Raw genomic sequence first — 25,364 nt, 5'->3', positions numbered from 1 at the left:
TTTTTGATCGCTTCTTACATATGTCGTTTGATTTGTAGCATTTCTTGTATCAAAGGCTGGCTGAATGTATCATGTGCGAAAGCTGCAAAAGAAAGCAAAGGTACGTGTACCATTCTTTATATTGTGAATTTGTGAGAAAAGTGTGATAAGATATATGAAACGGACTGAAGATGGCAATCTTGTCTGATGAAATCTGTGTAATTGTAAATCTTAAACAAATCATTCTTTCTGTACTTTGTGAAACAATCGACACAGAAAATTTGTTTAAATGATAGCATTAACTTTCAATATGTAATTCTATAGCATACGTGCAGACCTGAAAATAAATGCTAAACCATTGACTGAAGCTGTTCTGTTTGCGTGCGAATGACGTGTTTGAGAAATATAGCTTAGTAAAGAAGGAGTCTCAGTGAGGACGGAAACATTTCAGTTAGGTAAATAGTTTTTGTTCATTTTCTATAGTTTATTAGATATTCCAGTATCTCTGAGTTCACACTGATTGAATGTTCATTTATAATTTATGGCAGTGTCCAATAATTGTGGCTATTGGTGGTGTACAACATGTGATACACCTCTTGATGTGGCCCGCGCGAGCTACATGTAAAATCAGTCTTCTACTCAGTGTGTATTTGAAGAAAAAAAATCTTAATGTTAAAGCATTCTAAAATGTTTTATTGTCGTTTTTTATTAGGAAGTGCTTGTTGTATCTGGTGTAGATCAGAACGTAAAACAGATTTTTTACTTCTTTATCCAAGCTCCAATCAAAGAAAGAGACACAACTGTACAGGTCTAACAAGGATCGGGATCACCTACAGGGTGTTCGGAAATTCCCGTTACAAACTTCTAGGCCTTGTAGAGAGGACTGAGTTAACAACATTTTTAATGGGAACCTATAACCGGCTCTGCATCCGTTTGGAAACACGTTTGCAACAGGGTAGTTATGGTGAGGGATGCTTTCGTCCGATCGGCTGATGTCATTTGACGTCTGTCCTACCTCTCTGACCTAGTTCGAACTTCATTCGCTGTGTGCGTGAATGCTAGAGCAACACGGTTGAGTACACGTTTGTAGAACACACCGACATGACGCTTCTGTATGTCGAAGCTGACGGTAATGGATGAGCTGCTCATTGCCTTCAGCAAGGTCGTTATCTACAACGCCCGACTCGGTCGCTTACCCTTTCCGCCATAATTACGCAACGGCTTTGAGAAAGCGGTGACTTCACCTTCAGTAGACGTGACTGAGGCTCTACAAGGAGAGGCCACACACCCGAATCGCACGAGGCCGTACTCTAAAACAAAAGTGTCTCTGTCAATTGATTAAATTTCAGTTTTTTTTCTTTGGTTATTGACGAGTGGCATTGTAGAGGAAGTGATGTACTGGGTCGTGCCTGATAAATTATTTGTAAGAGTGTTCGCGTTAGCAGCACGTTTTCAAATGGCTGTAGTCCTGTTTCGGAGTTGTGTTCCACTTTAAAAACAGTATATACTCAGTCCTCGAATTTGTAACGAGAATTTCCGAACACCCTGTGTAAATCGGGACTGACACTTAAGAGAAGTTTTAGTCTGCCTCGAAGGCACATAACACAGCACTTACCGCGGCGGAGTGGCGTATTTTTTTATAGATTCCTCATTATTGTGTCTGTTTTAATTATTCGTTTGATTCTTTTTTTATTGCTGCCCAACTAGATTTACGTACTCCTCCCTAAATTCACCCAGGTTAACAAAACTGTAATGGCGAGGCTTATATTTGTCTGTGAATTGCAGCTTGGGAACTGTAATTGGGTGTGTGTATCACAAGTGGATGGGCAGGATAGCGAATTTCGTGTCCCACAGCGGTGTTAAATTAGAAGCAGGGAGGCATACGTGTGGTCCACGCCCAGGAGTTTGCCAGTGGTGAGCCAGTCCTGGGTCTTCACTGGATGTGCGTAGCGTAGAGCGTGTAGTATTGGCTGGGCACTGTCGCATGCACGGGGGCCGGCCGCTCGTAGAAGCGGATGCACGGCTGCGTGGGCACCGGCTCCGAGCACGAGAGGCACGTGCAGCGCTCGGGCTGGGCGGCGCGCGGCGGCAGCGACGCCGGCGACTCGTCCTCGTCGTACAGCCTGCGGTAGCCCTGGCCGCTGCTACTGGGAGCTTTTGCCGGCTGGCGCTGCAGCTGCTGGTAGGCGGGCAGGCTCGCCACGTGCCTGAAGGCCCTGTCCAGCGTGTCGCGCGGGCCCTGCGCCACCTTGGTGGCAGACCGCCGCCGCACCACCAGCACGGTCGCCCAGTACGCCAGCGCCGCCGTCAGGCACGCGGTGCAGCCCAGCACCACCGAGTACAGCACCAGCTTCCAGGACGGGTGGCCCACCCAGCGTGGCGGCACTTCCACCTCTGAGGCCCCTGCGGGCAGGCAGCAGCACATAATAAGACAGGTCGTCTTTTCACGACATTAATTTGTCCCTATATGGTGTTATGGATGTAGGTGCGCCTATTTTTTACTGTTGACTGAGGACTGAGCACTGAAATTACATCGAAATTTACTTCGTTTGAAAACTAATAACTATAGCTGCTAGGAGTACTATGTTTTTAAGTTCATTAGTATCTCCAGGTACACGTGGCAAGAGCAAGCCGTTAATGCTTATTTTCACCAGGTCACGTTGCCAGGTATTGAAGTGTAGATGCGTGGACGCAAAGCGACTAGCCTATCCTGACAGTTTGAAAGCTTACCGTCTGACCTCCTTGCCTAGGGACGCCAGACGAAAGTAGATGTCAAAACCTGAATCAAAATTGCGCAACGGATAACTGGGGAGACGAGCTTGAGGATGCTACCTAGAGAGCGTGTCCTTTCTGTATGTTACTAGGCAAAGGGCTGGAGGGCTCACACGCTGATGTGTTGGTCCCTGCATTCTATAGGTTTTATTTTAAATATATTCCTTTAACTTGACTTCTTTGTGATTTTTAAGGTATGTTGAAGATTGATGACAGTTGATTTCCTATTTATTTTAAGCATTATCACACGACTTTACACCGATAGCAGCAATTGTTTCAGTTTAGAGATATTACAAATTTTCAACTTACAGCTCGGGTATATTATATACTAATCTTCACGCACATTTCTACAGCTAAGACGGAATTGCGTTGGCCAAATGTATATCAGCAAAGTCTCCCAATATTTTCCATAGGACATCCACTATGTGAGGAGGATAACGGGCAAACTGGGGACCAGATACATTTACACAGGGGGCCAAATTTCCTAAATTAACGAGATCATTCATTTCCTTACACAATCCGAAGCTGAAAATAAAAGAACAAGCAGAAATATTCAAATACCTCTCTTCCATGCGTGAACATTGAGACAGACGCACTGAGGGCACGTCTGCTCACTTACCCGTCTTCTGTAACACTCTTCTAATATGGCGGGCACCCAGAGGTCTTCCTGGGCCCCGGTGGAGGGGGTGGTCGACCCACTTGGCCGTGACCTCTCCACCCCAAGTCTTGTGACACTGAAACGTCTTTGACTTTTACCTGCCTGTGCTGTCTCTCTGATCCCCTAGCCAGGAGTAAGGTTGGCACTACTATACTACAGAACTACTTCCCAACAAAGATTTGGCCCCGCTTTACGGAAAGGTATGAGGAGGATTAGGAAAGTTCATATGTAGATTCACATTCGCGTACAAGAAATGCATAATACACGACACTTATAAATACGTATTATGAAGCCTGACACATTTCTTTCCACCCGTTCACATGGGTTCTGTTGCACCCGCGGCCGGCCGCGTCGTGTAATAAAATTGGCTGCGGAGCCGCCTCTGTTTCTATTTCCCGGTGCGAGCGAGCAGCGAAACCTGCTGCTTATAGAGCGGAAACTACTGTACCGTTTCAAGTTAAGACCTTGCAAAAAACATCAGACAGTGAATTATGGGCCGTGTTTGTGGGAAGACAGTTCGATGTAGAGTAAAAACAAGCAACACACTGATATGTGGGCAAATTAAGGTACCAATGATCCCAGTATGTGAATTTATACCCCTAACACGCTTACACACGATATATACTGAGGCGATAAAAGTCATAGGACACCGAATATCGTGTCCGACCTCGATTTGCCCGACATAGTACACCAACTCGATGTCGCACGGACACAACAAGTCGTTCGAGCTCTCCTGCAGATATTTTGAGCCATGCTGCCTCTATAGCAGTCCATAATCGCGAAAGTGTTGTAAGAGGGCTGTCAGCGATGTAATCAAGCACCTGTAAATGCCAGCAAGGTTGACAGATAAAGAACGAGGTAACGTGGTGGTTTGCACACTGGTTTCTCAAGGGGGGACAACGGCTCAAAACCTGTGTCCGGCCAGTCTGATAGGTTTCCCGTGATTTCCCTAAATCGCCAGGTAAATGCCGGGATGGGTCCTTTGAAAGGGCACGGTCGACTTCTCTCCCCATCCTTCCCTAACCCGATGGGACCGGTGGCCTCGCTGTTTAATCCCCTCCGCCAAATCAACCAACCAAGGTTTGCAGATGGCATCGGCAGTTGAAAGAAACAAACATTATACAGTTCGTTTTTGTTTACTGAGCTCTATGTAAACAAACATTTATCTGGACGTGCTTGAGCAATGGCTGGTAACACAGCTTAATATGAATTTTACACATTACATTGTTCAGCAAAATGGTGCCCCCTCACACTGGGGTATTAAGTTTCACGCATTTTAAAATCAACATCTTCTAAATCGTTGTATCGGTTGTACTGGACTTGACGGCGCTGGCTTCTGATCTTGCCGACCGAGATCTCCTGACCTCACACCCACTGGCAAAAACAATGGTAGAACACATAACGCGCGTTTTTATGCTATTGCATCTGTGACTCTAGTTATGCTTATGTGTGTCGTGAAATGGATTATCGCTTAGATGTTATTCAAGTAGCAAAGGGAAATCATACAAGGGACCTTTAAGATGGGTGTAAGAATTTCAGGTTTTTTTTTTGTATTCCCTATAATTCTTGTCGAAGTATTGCTATCCATGAAATAGTTACAGCCGTTTTTAATCGTTGCAATCATTTAGAGTTGGCCTGTGATGTGGCTTAGGAATGCGAAGCATGCGGTTGCGTCTGAAGTACGTTTGATATACTCATATATCACACGAGTATTTTTTATAATCATTTGATCTTGATTGGAAGTTTATATTATGATGACATCAGGCATATCAAAATTCGTGATATCACAACCTATTAAACATGGACGGAGTTTCTCTGGGTTGCTCGCCTCCATGGCTGAGTGATCAGCGCAGTAGAATGCTATGTGCAGGGTCCGATTCCGATTCCCGCACTAAAACTACTAAAATCCGCCCAAACGGGCCACGAAGGCCTAACGATACCGACCGGCCGCCGTGTCATCCTCAACCCACATGCTCTCCTGGCCGTATGACAGTTTTCGAGGCCGGAGCAGCTACTTTTCAATCAAGTAGCTCCTCAGTTTGCCTCACAAGGGCTGAGTGCATCCGGCTTGCCAACAACGCTCGGCAGACCGGATGGTCACCCATCCAAGTGCAAGCCGAGCCCAGCAGCGCTTAACTTCGGAGGACGTGTCGGCAATTTTTCCGCTCGGTGTCTGGGTGTTGTGTTACCTTAGTCATCATTTCATCCTCATCGATGCGCAAATCGCCGAAGTGCGTCAACTACAAAGAATTGCTCCAGGCGACCGGTCGACCCGACGGGAGGCCTCAGCCAAATGCGCATTTCTTTTCATTTCTGTGGGTTTAATTGAAATTTCTTACCGACATGTGCACGCTTATTATGTCTGTTCAGCGACTCTTTGAAGTATTTAAATTTTGAATGTAATGTTTTGCCACTGCAAATGACAGAAGCAGCGAACTTAACTCACACTAAATTAACTTTGACAGAAAAGTAGACATATCGAAATGTGTGATTAATGGACTACTCCGCTAGAAAGATAGAATTACATAACAGTACAAATCGAAGTGTGTGATTTCAAGTGGACCAAACCAAAGAAAAAATTGGAAAGGCATTCAATTTTTACGAAAAAAAAGTCTGAGGATTGCTGAAGAAATGGCAAAGGACTGGGAAGAGTTGTTGAACGGACTGACTAGTATCTCGAAAAAGGTTAGGAAACTGTCAGCGATAGTACTTGAATATAGTCGAATCAAATCAGCCGATCTTAAGAAATTAAATTAGGAAATGAGTCGCTAAAAATAGTTGATGTGTGTTATTACCTGCATCGGAAAATAACTGACGATAGCAGAAGGAGAGACAATATAAACTGCACACTGCCAATAGCAAAAAAGTGTTTCTGAAAATTTGAAATTTTAGGAAATATTTTAAGAAGGTTTTTGTCTGGATGTAGCATTGTCCGAAGGTGAAATGTAGGCGATACACAGCTCAGACAAGAAGAGAACAGAAGCTTGTGAAATTTGTTATAAAAGGATCTTGAAGATTCGTTGGCCAGATCGGACAACTAGTGTTGAGGTTGTGAACGGAATTGGAGAAAAAAGAAACTTATGGCACAGTTTGACTAAAAGAAAGGATTTGTAACTAGGATATACTCTGAGGCCTCAAAAAATCGTCATTTTCGTACTAGAGAGAAGTGTGGGGCCAAGGTCTAAATATAGTACGCACGTTAAAATGGATGTAGCTTGCAGTAGTTATGTAGAGATGAAGAGATTCTCAAAGAGTGGATAGAGTAGCTTGGAGAGCTACATCACATCAATAGTCGGACTGAAGGCCACGACAACGACTCATAGATAACGGGAGCACAAACACTACAGCCGCCTAGGACTACCCAGTCCAGTGAGCTAGAGCAACGCGCCTTTCTGGTTTCTGATGTCGTGGGAGGCTGTCTTCTGGTAAACTCGTGGTCGGGACGAAAGTGCTGCCGCTTGAAACTGGTCAAACTCTGAACAGACCGAAGCACCTGGTCCCAAGTACCATTAGGAGGAACATGACGCCTGAAGTGCTCAGTTAACCCCTGGCAACGAGAAGTGCTTACCCGTGTGTAGCTGATCTGCGACCCACTGGGTCTGGCTATCTGAGTCATAGGCGACGTCGACGTTCTTCAGCACCGCATAATCCTCGCCAATGCTGTCCTCGTCGTAAGGGTAGTCCTTGTCCAGGAGGGCCAGGTACCTCGCTGTACACACAAAATATCAAATACTTGTTATCTGTATTCGGCGTCGCTTCTGTGATTGGTAAATAAATTAATAGCGAAGGAGACATTTAAGCCGAGTGACGAATATGTCACTTATCAGGAATTCGCATCAAGACAGCGCTATAACTCAAAAGATTTAAATATTTTCCAATGTCAATACATTTAGTTATAAACTAGTGAACACGGTAATGCTTCGCATGTATGTGAACAGGATACACATCCCAACCCCCTTCACCCCCCTCTCTCAGCTCTTCATCGCCATTCCCCCACTCAGTCCACCTACTCCTCCTCCTCCTTATGCCTCACCGCCTCCTTCCTCCTCATTCTGCACGTCTACTCGGAGAAGCGCCACTTAGCAGTGACTGCAGAAATGCGTGGTTTATGAGGTTCTTCTCGACCACTGTAAAGCACTCTTAACTCTCCACGCAAAATCACTACGCTAGTTAGGTTGCTGGTAGCACTTTAGACCTAAAGAGTGATTCCATCTGCTGATTTCATACGATTTTCCACGACCACTCTCTGCAGTGACCGGCGGTCCTTAACCGTCAGTAGATGACGTCTTCCTGATCTTGTTTTTTCTGTGCTTGTCCATTCGCGTTTCCAATTCAATCACACCACCAACAGTCGACCAGGGCAACTGTAGAAAGGTTTAGGTGTCCCTCGTGGAGTTTTTACTCAGGTGACACCAAATGACTACCGGCAGTCCACGTTCGAAGTCAGTGAGCTCCCGTGACTGACCCGTTCTACTGTTACTCCTTCTCCGCTGACAACAAAATACTCCCCACTTTCTTTTATACTGACAGGTTCGCCGCTCGTGACCTCTGGTGCTCATTTCCGATTTACATAGCAATGTCTGGGTGCTTTTGATCAAATAGCGTGAGTTTCAGAGAGAGCATAAGGGAACAATTGACAGGAATAGGGGAAAGAAATACAGTAGAAGAAGAATGGGTAGCTCTGAGGGATGTAGTAGTGAAGGCAGCAGAGGATAAAGTAGGTACAAAGACGAGGGCTGCTAGAAATATTGAATTTAATTGATGAAAGGAGAAAATATAAAAATGCAGTAAATGAAGCAGGCAAAAAGGAATACAAACGTCTCAAAAATGAGATCGACAGGAAGAGCAAAATGGCTAAACAGGGATGGCTAGAGGACAAATGTAAGGATGTAGAAGCTTATCTCACTAGGGGTAAGATAGATACTGCCTACAGGAAAATTAAAGAGACCTTTGGAGAGAAGAGAACCACGTGTATGAATATCAAGAGCTCAGATGGCAGCCCAGTTCTAAGCAAAGAAGGGAAGGCAGAAAGGTGGAAGGAGTATATAGAAGGCTTATACAAGGGCGATGTACTTGAGGACAATATTATGGAAATAGAAGAGGATGTAGATGAAGATGAAATGGGAGATACGATACTGCGTGAAGAGTTTGACAGAGCACTGAAAGACCTGAGTCGAAACAAGGCCCCCGGAGTAGACAACATTCCATTAGAACTACTGACGGCCTTGGGAGAGCCAGTCATGACAAAACTCTACCAGCTGGTGAGCAAGATGTATGAGACAGGCGAAATACCCTCAGACTTCAAGAAGAATATAATAATTCCAATCCCAAAGAAAGCAGGTGCTGACAGATGTGAAAATTACCGAACTATCAGTTTAATAAGCCACGGCTGCAAAATACTAACGCGAATTCTTTACAGACGAATGGAAAAACTGGTAGATGCAGACCTCGGGGAGGATCAGTTTGGATTCCGTCGAAATGTTGGAACACGTGAGGCAATACTGACCTTACGACTTATCTTAGAAGAAAGATTAAGAAAAGGCAAACCTACGTTTCTAGCATTTGTAGACTTAGAGAAAGCTTTTGACAATGTTGACTGGAATACTCTTTTTCAAATTCTAAAGGTGGCAGGGGTAAAATACAGGGAGCGAAAGGCTATTTATAATTTGTACAGAAACCAGATGGCAGTAATAAGAGTCGAGGGGCATGAAAGGGAAGCAGTGGTTGGGAAAGGAGTGAGACAGGGTTGTAGCCTCTCCCCGATGTTATTCAATCTGTATATTGAGCAAGCAGTAAAGGAAACAAAAGAAAAATTTGGAGTAGGTATTAAAATTCATGGAGACGAAGTAAAAACTTTGAGGTTCGCCGATGACATTGTAATTCTGTCAGAGACGGCAAAGGACTTGGAAGAGCAGTTGAACGGAATGGACAGTGTCTTGAAAGGAGGATATAAGATGAACATTAACAAAAGCAAAACGAGGATAATGGAATGTAGTCAAATTAAATCGGGTGATGCTGAGGGAATTAGATTAGGAAATGAGACACTTAAAGTAGTAAAGGAGTTTTGCTATTTAGGAAGTAAAATAACTGATGATGGTCGAAGTAGAGAGGATATAAAATGTAGACTGGCAATGGCAAGGAAAGCGTTTTTGAAGAAGAGAAATTTGTTAACATCGAATATAGATTTATGTATCAGGAAGTCGTTTCTGAAAGTATTTGTTTGGAGTGTAGCCATGTATGGAAGTGAAACATGGACGATAACTAGTTTGGACAAGAAGAGAATAGAAGCTTTCGAAATGTGGTGCTACAGAAGAATACTGAAGATAAGGTGGATAGATCACGTAACTAATGAGGAGGTATTGAATAGGATTGGGGAGAAGAGAAGTTTGTGGCACAACTTGACTAGAAGAAGGGATCGGTTGGTAGGACATGTTTTGAGGCATCAAGGGATCACAAATTTAGCATTGGAGGGCAGCGTGGAGGGTAAAAATCGTAGAGGGAGACCGATAGATGAGTACACTAAGCAGATTCAGAAGGATGTAGGTTGCAGTAGGTACTGGGAGATGAAGCAGCTTGCACAGGATAGAGTAGCATGGAGAGCTGCATCAAACCAGTCTCAGGACTGAAGACAACAACAACAACAGTGTGCGCACGCAAGGAGATACGATTTTAAATTCGTGTTGACGAGAGCATCTCTGTCACAATGGCTAGTATAGTAATTCGGTTTGTCACGTGACAGAAGCTAGCACGATTTGTATTGGCTCCAGGAGTGGCAGTCGAGCACAGTCTATGCAATGGGTGCGATACTGGTACACTGGACTCATTGAGTGCGTCAGACTAACTGCTGGGGACTCTCCGATTATGAGGATAGCAGTCCCTGGCTTTTGCCCATTTCACCATTTCAAGGGTGTACTAACAATAAGTCGTTGAAATTCCCGACTACATTCTCTCTACCTTGACACATTGGTTATATGAGTCTACTACAGCGGATTACAACAGCAAATAGAAGGGCCTCAGTGCAGCAGACAAGTAGCCGAAGTCTAATGAGTAGCCAAAAGTCACAGGAACGATTGTCCCATTTGAAGATGTGGCGTATATGAAATTCGAATTTTGTGGTTAGAGCGTCGTATGGTTTGTCCATGGTTAACAGTGTGTGGGGTGGATATTTGATATTCCAGAGACGATGTTTCCGGAAGCGTGAATCACCGTACAGGACGACAACAAGTGTTTGAAGAACGGACGTTTCATAGCCTCTGCAGATCCGTACTGGCGATCGAAGGTCTACTTTTGATTAGAAAGCGCACAGTTTGAATCTGGGGCGTCAGGAACCTGTTTATACCAAGGCAACGCATAGACTTCGGCAACTGACGACCGATCACGCATCCATTGACATCCGATGACTTGTAACTGCCAAGTCTTGGGAGAGCCAGCCATGAAAAAGTCCTTCCATCTGGTGAACAAGATGTAGGAGCCGCGCGAAGTACCTTCAGACTTCAAGAAAAATATAATAATCTCAATTCCAAAGAAAGTAGGTGCTGACAAGTGTGAAAATTACTGACCTATCAGTTTAATAAGCAACGATTGCAAAATTCTAACACAAATTCCTTACAGACGAATGGAAAACTGGTAGACATCGACCTAGGGGAAGCCCAGTTTGCATTCGGAGAAATATAGAAACACGAGAGGCGATACTAATCCTACGATTTCTCCTAGGAGATAGGTTAAGAAAGGCACCCACACGTTTACAGCATTTGTAGATCTAGAGAAAATTTTTGACAAGGTTGTTTGGAATACTCTCTATCAAATTTTAATTGTGGCAGTGGTAAAATAAAGGGAGAGAAAGGCTATTTACAATTTGTACAGAAATTAGATGCCAGTTATAAGAGTTGATGGGCACGAAAGAGGAGCAGTGGTGATGAAGTGTGTGAGACAGGGTTGTAGCCTATCCCCGACGGTATTCAGTCTGTATATTCAGCAAGCAGTAAAGGAAACAAAAGAAAAATGTTGAGTCGGTATTAAAGTCCAGGGAGTAGAAATAAAAACTTTGATGTTTGTCAATGAATTTGTGATTCTGTCAGTGACAGCGAAGGACTTTGAACAGCAGTTGAACAGAATGGACGGTGTCTTGAAAGGGGGATGTAAGATGAACATCAACAAAAGAAAAACAAGGAAAGTAGAATGTACTCGAATTAAATCAAGTTATGCTGAAGGAATCAGATTAGGAAATGAGTTTTGCTATATGATAAGCAAAATAACTGACGATGGTCGAAGTAGAGAGGATACAAAATGTAGGCAAGGCAAGGAAAGCTATTCTGAAGAAGAGAAATTTTTAAACACTGAGTGTAGATTTAAGCGTCAGGAAGCCTAATCTGAAAATATTTGTTTGGAGTGTAACCACGTATGGAAGTGAACTACAGACGATAAATGGTTTAGGCAAGAAGAGAATAAAAAATTTTGAAATGAGGAGCTACAGGAGAATGCTGAAGATTATATGTATAGATCACATAGCTTATGCGGAGGCACTGAACAGAACATGCAAAAAACCAAATTTGTGGCACAACCTGAGTGGAAGAAGTGATCAGTTTGTAGGATACATTATGAGACATTAAAGGATCACCAGTTTAGTACTTGAAGGAAGCATTGGGGTAAAAATCATAGAGGGAGACCAAGAGATTAATATAGTATGTATTAAGCAGATTCAGAAGAATGTAGATTGCAATAAATACTTGGAGATGAAGAGGCTTGCACAGGATAGAGCAGCTTGGAGAGCTGCGTCGAACCACTCTTTGGAATGAAGACAACAACAACAATACTACTACTACTACTACAACATGTAATACTGGACAACAACAACCGATGCCCTCATCTCTGACCGGCGCGTAGATACAGAAACCCACTGTCCGCGTTCTCTGACAGCAGTACTCAATGCGATCTGTTTCTTCAGAAAGGTATGCACTACTCTGTCGCTTCTGAACTGGGTCAACATGGGTTTACTGAACTGTGCTGGGATCAGGGTGCTTCAGTGGGTTTCAGGTCTCTAATGTTCGTGTTAGGGACATCGTGGAACAACTTGTGGATCGCACTACCTCCAAGATGCATAACATTTGAATAGTGATTGTAGACTCGTTGATCAGGATTGTTTCCCAATCAAAGACATATCCAGCGAGAGATATAATAGTATCTGCCCTATATCCTCGCTTAAAAAAATTGCAAATAATTGTCTCCTCCTACTATCTAGATAGACATGTCAGTTCACAATATTAATTTCAAGAAAGCCGAAAACTGTGATGAATTTGTCTCTAAACAAGTGCACACACACTGATGGCTATTTCTCGTCAAATCTCAAAACTATTCCGTCTTTCACCACGGAAGTAACCCTTCCCTCTTCCAATCCCCACACCCCACTGCAATACATCGAAATTGCCGCATTTGTTAGGGTGACAGTTCCGTACATGCTACATCCTAGTTGTCTCTAACTGAAGTGCTCATAAGTACATGTATATTTACATTAAAGCATGACAAAGCAGTTTGAGACTTAGCTAGTATTAATACACGTCACAGATCATTATGTCTATCATTTGCGAAAGGTTATAACGCACAAAAGATCATTCGCCAACTTAGAAGAACACACTAGTATCGGTATAGGACAACAACCAGGTGGCCACGGGACCATATGCTCCTGCATACGTACTCACAGCGGAATGTTCTGTACGTACTTGTCGGTTGTATGGAATTAGTGAAGTAATATGGCTCGACGTGGAAGCCTGACAGAATGGCAAAAATAGGCTATCGTGTTTGGACGTGTCCAGGACCACCCCTTGAATGAAGTCGCCCGATTTGTTGGTGTATCAACCTGGATTGTCCAAAGTGTCTACAAGGAATGCTGTACCACTCGCAATCGTGAAACATGGCGTAAGAACGCTGGTTGTAAAAAGAACGTAGCCTACAGTGTTCAGAGACAAGTGCTCACCTTTTCACTGACTATCGGTTCCAAAACCGGCCCGAATTGCTGCTGTCATTGAATGTAGGCCCATCTAAACCAGTTTTCGAGTGAACACTGCGAAGGCGACTGCATGTGATGGGTATTTGTAGTAGGGCACCTCGCAAAAGGACATTGCTTACAGTGGCAAAAACAAGCTGCACGTCTTCAATGAGAGAAACAATAGAGAAACTTTTCAAAAGCTGTCTAGAGGCGTGTAGTGTGGTCTTACGAATAGTAGTTTTGCCTCTTTTCAGGAGAACAAGGCGCCGAGTGCATTGGCGGCCCAATGAGGTGTTTAATATACAGTGTGTGGGGGGTTTAGTCCGTGCCAGATATGTTTCTGTAATGTTTTGGCATTGGTTTTCTTGCCGTGACTTGGGTACACTCATTCGGGCTACCGTAAGGAAGAACGAAGATGATTTCAGTGTTCTTCAAGATCATGTGCTGTCGTTTCTTCTACATTTTCATGATAACTATGCTTTGGATGCTCCAGTCTTCCAAGACGATGATGACTGTTTTCATAGGCCTCAGTTTACTATCTTGGACAATATTTAGGCTTTCTTACGCATTTCGGCTCACCATTTAATCACCGTATCGTAATCGTAAGGAAATATCTGGGGCTGCCTGGAACAGCGGGGGCAGCGTAGGTGTGTCTGTCCGTCCGTATTAGTGTGATATTTCATTTGGATGGCAAACGTTTTGTCCGACAGGCCCATATCGTTAACGTCGATAATCAGTACGATTTTAGAACATATATTGTGTTCGAACGTAATGAATTACGTCGAATAAAACGGTCTATTGACACACAGTCAACATGGGCTTAGAAAGCATCGTTCTTGTGAAACACAACTAGCCCTTTATTCACATGAAGTGCTGAATGCTATTGACAAGGGAATTCAGATCGATTACGTATTTCTGGATTTCCGGATGGCTTTTGACACTGTACCACATAAGCAGCTCGTAGTGAAATTGCATGCTTATGGAATATCGTCTCAGTTATGTGACTGGATCTGTGATTTCCTGTCAGAGAGGTCACAGTTCGTAGTAATTGACCGAAAGTCATCGAGTAAAACAGAAATGATTTCTGGCGTTCCCCAAGGTAGTGTTATAGGCCCTCTGCTGTTCCTTATCTATATAAACTATTTTGGAGACAATCTGAGCAGCCGTCTTCGGTTGTTTTCAGACGACGCTGTCGTTTATCGACTAATAAACCCATCAGAAGATCAAAACAAACTGCTAATCGAGTTAGAAGAAATATCGGAATGGTGCGAAAAGTGGCAGTTGACCTTAAATAAAGAAAAGTGTGAGGACATCCACATGAGTGCTAAAAGGAGCTCGTTAAACTTCGGTTACCCGATAAATCAGTCTAATCTAAAAGCCGTAAATTCAACTAAATACCTAGGTATTACAATTGCGAACAACTTAAATTGGAAGGAACACATAGAAAATGTTTAGGCAAACCAAAGACTGCGTTTTATTGGCAGGACCCTTAGAAAATGTAACAGATCTACTAAGGAGACTGCCTACACTACGCTTGTCCGTCCTCTTTTAGAATACTGCTGCGCGGTGTGGGATCCTTACCAGATAGGACTGGCGGAGTATATCGAAAAAGTTCAAAGAAAGGCAGCACGTTTTGTATTATCGCGAACTATGGGAGAGAGTGTCACAGAAATGATACAGGATTTCGGATGGAAACCATTAAAAGAAAGGCGTTTTTCGTTGCGACGGAATCTTCTCACGAAATTTCAATCACCAGCTTTCTCCTCCGAATGCGAAAATATTTTGTTGATACCGACTTACATAGGGAGGAAGGACCACCAAGATAACATAAGGGAAATCAGAGCTCGTAAAGATATAGGTGTTCATTCTTCCCGCGCGCTATACGAGAATGGATAATAGGGAATTGTAAAGGTGGTTCGATGAACCCTCTGCGAGGCACTTAAATGTGATTTGCAGAGTATCCATGTATATGTAGATGTAGACGTGTATAGTTGTGTGATATTCTACACTTTGCAGAGCTCTAAAGACATGGTATACATCAGGACATGTGCTTACCTCCTCCGGCGTCATCCTGGTGTTCAGGCGGCGTGATGTCTCCTGTGCTGTTCATTAATTCGAATACATCTACTTCGACGCCGTTGGCTTGCAGGGAGGCCAAGGCGTCCTCGGAGAGAGCGTCGGCGTCCACGCTGAGCCAGCTGAGGTTGGTGAACGGCTGCACGGTCTCCAGCGACATCTGCGAGAAGTAGTTGAAGGAGATATCGAGGCTCTGCAGCGACGGTAGCTGCGTGAAGCTGTCCGGTGTGAAGCGGCGCAGGCTGCACACGGCGAGGTTCAGCTCGCGCAGAGACGAGGAGCGCAGGAACGGCCCGATAGAGGGCAGCACCAGCGGGTTGCTGGAGAGGTCCAGCGCCTCCAGCGCCGCGTTGGCTGCGATCGAGTTCGGCAGCAGGAACGTCAGCTCATTGTTGGAAAGGCTCAGGGAGCGCAGTCGCGGCAGCGTCGACAAAGCGTCCTCCGCAACCTGTACGTGAGTAAAAGTATGACATGTTTACAGAGAAAGGCCCGTCTTTTCTTGAAACGGCTTTGTCAGGTACTGGTCAGCTCCTTGCCTCATCACTGGCTACTTAACAGGGTGACAGTTATTGAACGATATCAAATAAAATCGACGTAACTTCTGAACGCTTAGGACGTTCAGATTGCACAGTTAATTGCAGGACATGATGGAATTTAGTATCCGCGTGCATTGTTCGGCTTAGCGACGAAGCCCCCTTTCATTTGGATCTGTTCCTCAAGAAACAAAATAGGCGACTGAGAATAAGCATTTCGCGATCGAGAAGTCCCTTCGCCCTCAACGGATGACTGTGTGGTGTGCAATGTCCAATCGTCGAATAACTAATGTGAATTCCTTGACGGTACAGTTACTATCAAACGGTACCGCAAGTCTCTAGAGGAACGGAAGGATCCAAATGATTGGAAAAGAGCACAGGTAGTCCCAGTCTTCAAGAAGTTCTATAGACCTAGTAATCAACATGGATTCCGGAAACAGCGATCGCGTGAGACCCAACTCTCTTTATTTGTTCATGAGACCCAGAATATATTAGAGATAGGCTCCCAGGTAGATGCTATTTTCCTTGACTTCCGGAAGGCGTTCGATACAGTTCCGCACTGTCGCCTGATAAACAAAGTAAGAGCCTACGTAATATCAGACCAGCTGTGTTTTTAGCAAACAGAACACAGCATGTTGTTGTTATCAATGGAGAGACGTATACAGACGTTAAAGTAACCTCTGACGTGCCACAAGGGAGTGTTATGGTACCACTGCTTTTCACAATATATATAAATTACCTAGTAGATAGTGTCAAAAGTTCCATGCGGCTTTTCACGGATGATGCTGTAGTATACAGAGAAGTTGCAGCATTACAAAACTGTAGCGAAATGTAGGAACATCTGCAGCGGATAGGCACTTGGTGCAGGGAGTGGCAACTGACCCTTAACATAGACAAATGTAATGTATTGCGAATACATAGAAAGAAGGATCCTTTATTGTATGATTATATGATAGCGGAAAAACACTGGTAGCAGTTACTTATGTGAAACATCTGGGAGCATGCGTGCGGAACGATGTGAAGTGGAATGATCATATAAAATTAATTGTTGGTGAGGCGGGTAACAGGTTGAGATTCATTGGGAGAGTCCTTAGAAAATGTAGTCCATCAACAAAGGAGGTGGCTTATAAAACACTCGTTCGACCTATACTTGAGTATTGCTCATCAGTATGGGGTCCGTACCAGATCGGGTAGACGGAGAAGATAGAGAAGATCCTAAGAAGAGCGGCGCGTTTCGTCACAGGGTTATTTGGTAAGCGTGATAGCGTAACGGAGATGTTTAGCAAACTCAAGTGGCAGACTCTGCAAGAGAGGCGCTCTGCATTGCGGTGTAGCTTGCTGTCCAGGTTTCGAGAGGGTGCGTTTCTGGATAAGGTATCGAATATACTGCTTCCCCCTACTTATACCTCCCGAGGAGATCACGAATGTAAAATTAGGGAGATTAGAGCGCGCACGGAGGCTTTCTGGCAGTCGTTCTTCCCGTGAGCCATACGCGACTGGACCAGGAAAGGGAGGTAATGACAGTGGCACGTAAAGTGCTCTCTGCCACACACCGTTTGGTGGCTTGCGGATATAAATGTAGATGTAGATGTATATGTAGATTTTGGAAGATGATTTCATCCCTATTATACAAAGTGATATCGACAAGATGTGGTTCATGCAAGACGGAGCTCGTCCCCACCAAAGCATGACAGTGTTTGATGTCCTGGAAGAGCACTTTGGAGACCACATTCTGACTTCGGGGTGCCCAGAGGCCACTGGCAAGGATCTTGATTGGCTACCATATTCTCCAGGTCTGAACACATGCGACTCGTTTTTTTTGGGGTATAGTAAAGACAAAGTATACAGCAGTAACCCTAAAACCATTTCTGAGCTGAAAACTGCCATTCAGGAGGTCAGCGATAGCATCGGTATTCCGACACTTCAGTGGGTCATGAAAAATTTCGCTATTCGTCTTCACCACATCATCGCCAGTGATGGGAGGCATATGGAACATGTCATAACTTAAATCTGAATATCTGTAGCGACATTTACATGTTGAATAAAGTGTGTGCACGCCATAGTTTGTATCTAATTTACTTATTTTTCATTTGTTTCAGTAATTGTTTTTCACCCTGTACAAATGCACTCCCATCCCTGAACAGGAAGTCATTTCTGATATCCACCCATCCTATCAACTACTATAAACTACCGTACTTCTTTCATTCCAGACTATAACCCAACATTTATAACTGCAGCATCCTGTCACCTATATGCACTTTCTTCGATCTTTCTCAATATTCATACCAAATTCTTTGTCCTTATCACTTTCTCTTCAGTCCCATTTACACTGATAAGTTAAGACATTATGACCACTGTCCACAGCGAGGCTGGGTGCGGCCTGTTGGAGTTGAGAGCACAAGACGCGGTAACACTAGTATGTAAGCGGAGCAAATACGTACGGGAGATCACCCTAGCGAAGATGTGGGTTGCGAATGAGGAAATCCATTGAGATAAGCGACTTTGACAAAGGAGAGATTATTATTATGCCGAACCTGTGAACGAATATCTCGAGCGAAACTGGTCGGATGTTCATGTGCTACTGTCGGGAGCACCTGGGAAAGAGGTAGGCGCTAAATGGTTGGAAGTCAACGACTCTTCACAGAACGTGGGGTTCGGAGGCTTGTCTGCTCGATAAAGTAGGACAGATGGTGATCTGTGGCATCTCTGCCGATAGAGCACAGTGCTGGTGCACCCACGAGTGGTTAGGATCACACCGTTAATTGCACATTGTTGACCATGGAGCTCCACAGCAGGCCACCCCTATGTGTTCACATGTTGAGCCGATGACATTGTCAATTATTATTGCAGTGGGTACGGGACCATCAGGATTCGACCTTCGATCAGTGGAGTCGGCTCTTCAGGTGAGTCATATTTCTGCTACACTAGGTCGACGGTCTTCTCCACAAATGCGGCTCGAAAGGTGCCGCGCGACGGACTCAGACTGATGGGAGAAGTATTATGCTATGGGAATGACTCTTCTGCCCTTCCATGGGGCCTGCGGTACTAATCGAAGGCGCGACACCTGAGGTGATGTAAACGGCGGCGCCAATGGACGATGGATGACGCGAATCGAGTAGTTTGGAATAAGGACTCACGCTATACCCTTTGGAAAACCGAAGGAAGTGGATTGCTTTGGCAAATTCTTGGATAGAGAATGTTACCTGCGATAATCTGTAGTGCAAACAGTGAAGTACGCAGCAGGTGGTATTGTGTGGGATGTTTTCTGCGGAACAGTTCGTAGACGATGACTGAATCAGCATAGCAATGCACTGTCTCAGACACTAACATCTTTGAGGCAGTGGTTTGTGGACAACAACATTCCTGAAGTGGTCTGGTTGCCAAGAGTCACGACCTGAACCAAATGGAACGCCTTTGGGATGGGTTAGTACGTCGAATTCGCTGCAGGCCCCAGCGTCCAACATCAGTACTTCCTCTGGTTTCAGCTCCTGAGGAAGAATCTACTGTGTTTCTTCTTCAGACATGCACAGACCTCGATGAAAGCGTCCCCGGCAGAGTTCAAGTCATCGTACAAGCGAAGGGCTGCTGCGCCACATGTTACTGTCCACGAACAGGTGTCCCGATCCTTACGATCAGATACTGCAGGGTGCTGCCAACTCTTTTAAAGCAGTGCTTCTAATCTAGCTGGTATCGAGTAGAACTGAGCTCAGGTGACATATGTGGTCACGTCATTCCAGCTACTTCAACTCTATGTCACGAGTTCGTCAACCGTAGAGCGTGCAAGTGGTGGTGTGCCATCTCTCGGCAATCCACGGCCAGATGTTTTCAATGGGTGACAGATCTGGAGAATGGGCTGGCCAGTGTATCGGTTGCATCGAGATAGGTTAGGAAAACATGGCGTCTTTTGTTAGCTAGTAGAAAGATAATGTCATGAAAAGGTCCTATGAACAAGTGTCCAGAAATGGACAACAAATTGTCCTGGAATACAGTACAAAAGTACGTGTTCGAAGTGACCTTCACTGGATGCAATGCACATTGCATCATAGATTGCCACACTCTTTATCACGTTCCGGCCTATCTCCGAATAGCGTCAGAAGCATCGTGAACACGCTGCTGAAGGGTCTGCACATCAGGAACTGGTTCAGCCTACACAACGCATTCCAAACCCCCGTAGATAAAAATCAAAAGGGTTTAAGTGCGATAATCTAGCATTCCATGGTAAAGGGCCTTCGCGTTCTATCGAGCGTCCGGGGAAGATGGTGTTGAGGCGTCGGCGAGCTGTAATGTGGAAGTGGGGTGGTCCTCTATCATGCAGAAACCACATAACCTGTCGTATTGCCAAAGGTACATTCTCAACTAGCCCAGGTAGCGTATTTCACAGAGGGTCTAGGTACGTTCCACCGTCGAGAGGCTGTGGAATAATAACCGGTGCAAGTATCTGGTCGCCAAGAATCCCTGCCCACACTTTGATGCTGGAGAGACGCCTCAACTACTACCCGAGGACTGTCTGTTGCCCATAGATAACGATTATGCAGCTTGATGAAGCCAGTTCTATTAAACGTAATAACGACGGATGACAGAATTCTCATAACTGTGATAGTCTGGTGCAAAAACCATCGACAAAACCCTTCCAGTTGAGGGAAATCCGGATGGCCGATATGGCCGAGCGGTTCTAGGTGCTTCAGTCCGTAACCGCGCGACTGCTACGGTCGCAGGTTCTAATCATGCCTCGGGCATGGATGCGTGTGATGTCCTTAGGTTAGTTAGGTTTAAGTAGTTCTGAGTTCTAGGGGACTGATGACATCAGATGTTAAGTCCCATAGTGCTCAGAGCCATTTGAAACATTTTTTGAACGAAAACTGATGCACCACAAAGGAATTAGCCGAAAGAGTCGGATATCGGTAGATGTGATATACAAGTACAGAAAAACAAATGATTACAATTTCAGAAAAATTGGATGAGTTGTTCGATAGAAACTAAGCAGGTCAATAACGGTTTCGTCCATCTCTGGCCCTTATGTAAGCAGTTATTCGGATTGGTATTGATTGGTAATGTTGTTGGATATCGTCCTGAGGGATATGGTGCCAAATTCTGTCCAATTCGGGCATTAGATCGTCATTGTCCTGAGCTGGTTGGAGGGCCCTGCGCATAATGCTCCAAACGTTCTCAACTGAGGAGATATCCGACAACATTGTTGGCCAAGGTTGGGCATGGCAATTACGAAGATAAGCAGTAGAAACACTCGTCGTATGCGGGCAGACATTGTCTTTCCTAAGTGTAAGCCCAGGATGGCTTTCCATGAAGAGCAACAAAACGGGGCATAGGATATGGCCGCTGTACCGCTGTACCGTAAGCGTGCCATAGATGACATTCAAAGGGGTAGTGCTATGAAATAAAGAGCCACGCCAGACCATCAATCCTGGTTGTCGGGCCGCATGACGGGCGGCAATCTGGTTGGCATTTCACCGCTGTAAGGAGGGTCTCCAGAGACGTCTTCAGCCTGGAATCTGATTAACGAGTATAATTACCTTCAGTGATGACTCCTGCTTGGAACTGAGTTTGAATCATATATGTGGCGCGTAAAGGAATTCACAGAAAACATGCTTGTTGCACCAAAAACCCGAATGAGGCTAGATTTTTGAAAGTGAATTTTCAATTCTGTCGTAATAACGCGCGGCGAGAGTTTCTGTTAGCCAAGCCCTGCCTTGGTTAGCAAAGTCGCCGGATCTCTCTCCATGTGAATACATTTGGAACATTACGTGCAGTACCAGCAGTGAAGGAAACAAAAGAAAAATTCGGAGTAGGTATTAAAATCCATGGAGAAGAAATAAAAACTTTGAGGTTCGCCGATGATATTGCAATTCTGTCAGAGGCAGCAAAGGACTTGAAGAGCAGTCAAATGGAATGGACAGTGTCTTGAAAGGAGGATATAAGATGAACATCAACAAAACGAAAAGAGGATAATGGAATGTAGTCCAATTAAGTGGCGTGATGCTGAGGGAATTAGATTAGGAAATGAGACACTTAAAGTAGTAAAGGAGTTTTGCTATTTGGGAGCAAAATAACTGATGATGACCGAAGTAGAGATGATATAAAATGTAGACTGTTAATGGCAATGAAAGCGTTTCTGAAGAAGTGAAATTTGTTAACATCGAGTATAGATTTAGCAGGCCGCGGTGGTCGAGCGGATCTAGGCGCTTCAGTCCGGAACCGGGCGACTACTACGGTAGCAAGTTCCAATCCTGTCTCGGGCATGGACGTGTGTGATGTCCTTAGGTTAGTTAGGTTTAAGTAGTTATGAGTTCTAGGGGATTGGTGACCTCAGATGTTAAGTCCCATAGTGCTCAGAGCCATTTGAACCATTTTTTGAGTATAGATTTAAGTGTCAGGAAGTCGTTTCTGATAGTATTTGTTGGAGTTTAGCCATGTATGGAAGTGAAACGTGGACGATAAATAGTTTGGACAAGAAGAGAATAGAAGCTTTCGAAATGTGGTGCTACAGATGAATGCTGAAGATTAGATGGGTAGTTCACATAAGTAATGAGGAGGAATTGAATAGGACTAGACGAAGGGATCGGTTGATAGGACATGTTCTGTTCTAAGGCATCAAGGGATCACCAATTTAGTATCGGAGGGCAGCGTGGAGGGTAAGAATCGTAGAGGGAGGCTAAGAGATGAATACACTAAGCAGATTCAGAAGGATCTAGCTTGCAGTAGGTACAGGGAGATGAAGAAGCTTGCACAGGTTAGAGCAGCATGGAGAGCTGCATCAAACCAATCTCAGGACTAAAGACCACATCAACAACATGTGCAGGACCCTCTAGCCAGCTAGGGCTTTTGACGATATGACACATCAGCTGGACAGAATTTGGCAGGCAGTCCCTCTGGAGGACATTCGACAACTTTACCAAAAAATACCGTACGATTGCGGGCAATACGTGTCCGTCCGCACACAAGAAGGAGGTCAATGGTCGGTTAGCCTTAACTTTATGAAGATAGTATCTGTTCTTTCTGTCCGAAAGAACAGATACCACCTTCATATCAGTTACGCTATGTCGGCGGCTGTTGCGCGAACACTGTCTCCACGTACACGTACACCACAGTTACTCTATTACGCAGACATTTCGGGTTACACACGTCTGGTCTGAGACGTACCTAGGAGGGTGGCGAAGTGGGGGGTGGGTACACTGGGACAAAACCGCACAATAAACCTGGGTTCGGTGCGGGGCGGCGGTCTGGCGAGTGGACTGATGTGGCCTGTTGTGGGGTTGTGAACCACTGAGGGCTACAGCGGGACGAAGCACCTCCGTCGTTTTTAGGTCCCCGGTTCAATACACAGTACACAACTGTTGTACACCACTGCTTTCCGTAACTAAATACGGTATATACAGGATGTCCCTCCTACGAGTTGTCAGGTTAAATTTCTCTCACATTTCGGCAGATAACTGCAACTTCCTTTTTGCAACGTGTAACTGGAATCAGGTCAAAAAAATACTGTCCTTCACTTTATCATGTGACAGAGAGCGTCAGTTTGTTTTCCGATACGTGCAACATGATCTTAAACCGGAATTTAGTGTGCCCATTCGACAGAGCGGTTCCAGATTAGTCTAGTGCTATATTAGTTTTATCCATATGTATTAACAGTAACACTGAAACACGAGGAATGAGAAGCGACTCGTTAGCGCCCTGTCCAGCACTTTCTGCTACCGCCATGCGGCAGCGCTGCTCAGTCGCTGCTTTAATGCTGGATATTCATTGTGATTTAACGTTCAAGTTAATACATATGGATGAAACGAACATCGCTGTTAGGCTAGTTTGGGGCCTCTCTATCGAACGAGCGGGTAAAATTCCCGTTTTAAAAATCGTTTTTCTTGTAAAGGGAAATAAACCGACGCTTTCGGACCACGCAGGGGGGGGGGGGGGGCCTTGAAAGACGTGATGACATTATTTGTGCTAACCAAAATGGAAAACCACTTTTGTTTTAAACGCTGATTACTATATGAACGCACAACAAATTACATTTCTATGGGACTCGATGGGACATGCGGTAGTAAAACTTTCAGGTAGTGTATTTTGTGTAAAACAAGGCTCGTGTCTATCTGCATAAAATTCTGTGTCTCGTGCCTTCTTATACAGCGCTGTACGAGACTTTTACAAATGGACTTTCTTGGAAAAGTTATACCTTGAGAATTAAGAGATAACAGAAAACTGGGCAGCATTTTATGCAAATGTATGAAAAATTCTGCAGGTTGGAGCAGTTTTTCTTTAAATGCGAATAGTAGGCTGAGACAACGTTTTCCTTTTCAGATATACGCTTTATCGCGCGGCTTAGGCGTGACCACAGATAACACTTGTAATCTGTTGAGCCCTAGTGGGATAAAAAGCGGCCAAACGGGAAAAGTTTAACCTTGTCTCAATACGTCTAATATATTTCTTGAAAACTGTAAGATTTAAGAACGGCAAAGTAAAAACACCATTCTGTTAAAAAAAAATGGCACAGAACACTGAAGAAAATTTTTTTTTGGCAGTAAGCTTAAGCGCAGTTCTCACCAGAACGCTTCGAACGCTGATGACCTCACATGTTAAGTCCCATAGTGCTCAGAGCCACTTTTTTATATGTAAAACTGTCAATTCCTTTCTGTGTTATTTTCCTTTGAAGGATTTGTGTTAGAACTGGAACTGCCGAGAGTAAAATCAGCATTCCTGGTTGTAACCTGTGACGAATGGCAGAAAACCACGATGAAAGAAATGTTTTTGAACTTGCATATAGTATCCAGTAGTACACACAAAATGAATAATATTCCTTGACAGACGATCGATTAATTTGACAATGGCATTCCGCTATGGTTTAAAATTGTCTTATGCGGATTAAATCATTAAACAGGTGCGGACATCTGGGCTAACAGTAATGTCATCTCTCTTGTGTTTTTGTTAGTGTCTCTTTAATGGGTTGAAAGTAGCAGAATAAACGACCGAAGAAGTATTGTGTAGCAGTGGCCGACGTCTTTGCAACTTTTCTATGTACTATGAGACTAGAAGGTGGGAAGACTTTTACGTGCATTACTGCCGTTCGTCACTAAGTCACCAATGGCTCCGTTAGTTAAACCATACCAAATGCGGACATAATGTAAGAATACGGAAGAAGTATGTCGTGTATGGATTTTTTGAAGGTACACTACGTGATCAAAAGTATGAGGACATCCACAGCAACATACGTCTTTCATATTAGGAGCATTGTGCTGCCACCTACTGCCAGGTACTCCATATCAGCGACTTGAGTAGTCATTATACATGGTGAGAGAGTAGAATGGGGCGCTCTGCGGAACTCACGAACTTCGAACGTGGTCATGTGATTAGGTGCAAC

The 25,364-nt window shown here is 44.4% G+C and overlaps 1 protein-coding gene across 2 annotated transcripts in view; it reads right to left on the bottom strand.

Moving 5' to 3' along the window:
• Positions 1-424: 424 nt before the first annotated feature.
• LOC126281751 (uncharacterized) overlaps positions 425-25,364 on the bottom strand; it is a 38,328-nt gene continuing 13,388 nt past the window's right edge. Inside the window, exons 3-5 of one of the 2 annotated variants that reach the window (XM_049980939.1) lie at positions 15,447-15,915; positions 6,978-7,118; positions 425-2,382 (exon numbers count right to left, since the gene is read on the bottom strand). In XM_049980939.1, the coding sequence (XP_049836896.1) occupies positions 1,913-2,382; positions 6,978-7,118; positions 15,447-15,915 (1,080 nt within the window). In that variant the 3' untranslated portion in view covers positions 425-1,912. The remainder of the gene's footprint in view (positions 2,383-6,977; positions 7,119-15,446; positions 15,916-25,364) is intronic. The other variant, XM_049980940.1, reaches the window with a different exon arrangement.

This window comes from Schistocerca gregaria, chromosome 7 (assembly GCF_023897955.1).
Source record: "Schistocerca gregaria isolate iqSchGreg1 chromosome 7, iqSchGreg1.2, whole genome shotgun sequence".
Taxonomy (NCBI): domain Eukaryota; kingdom Metazoa; phylum Arthropoda; class Insecta; order Orthoptera; family Acrididae; genus Schistocerca; species Schistocerca gregaria.
This window is presented reverse-complemented; position numbering and strand designations above follow the sequence as displayed.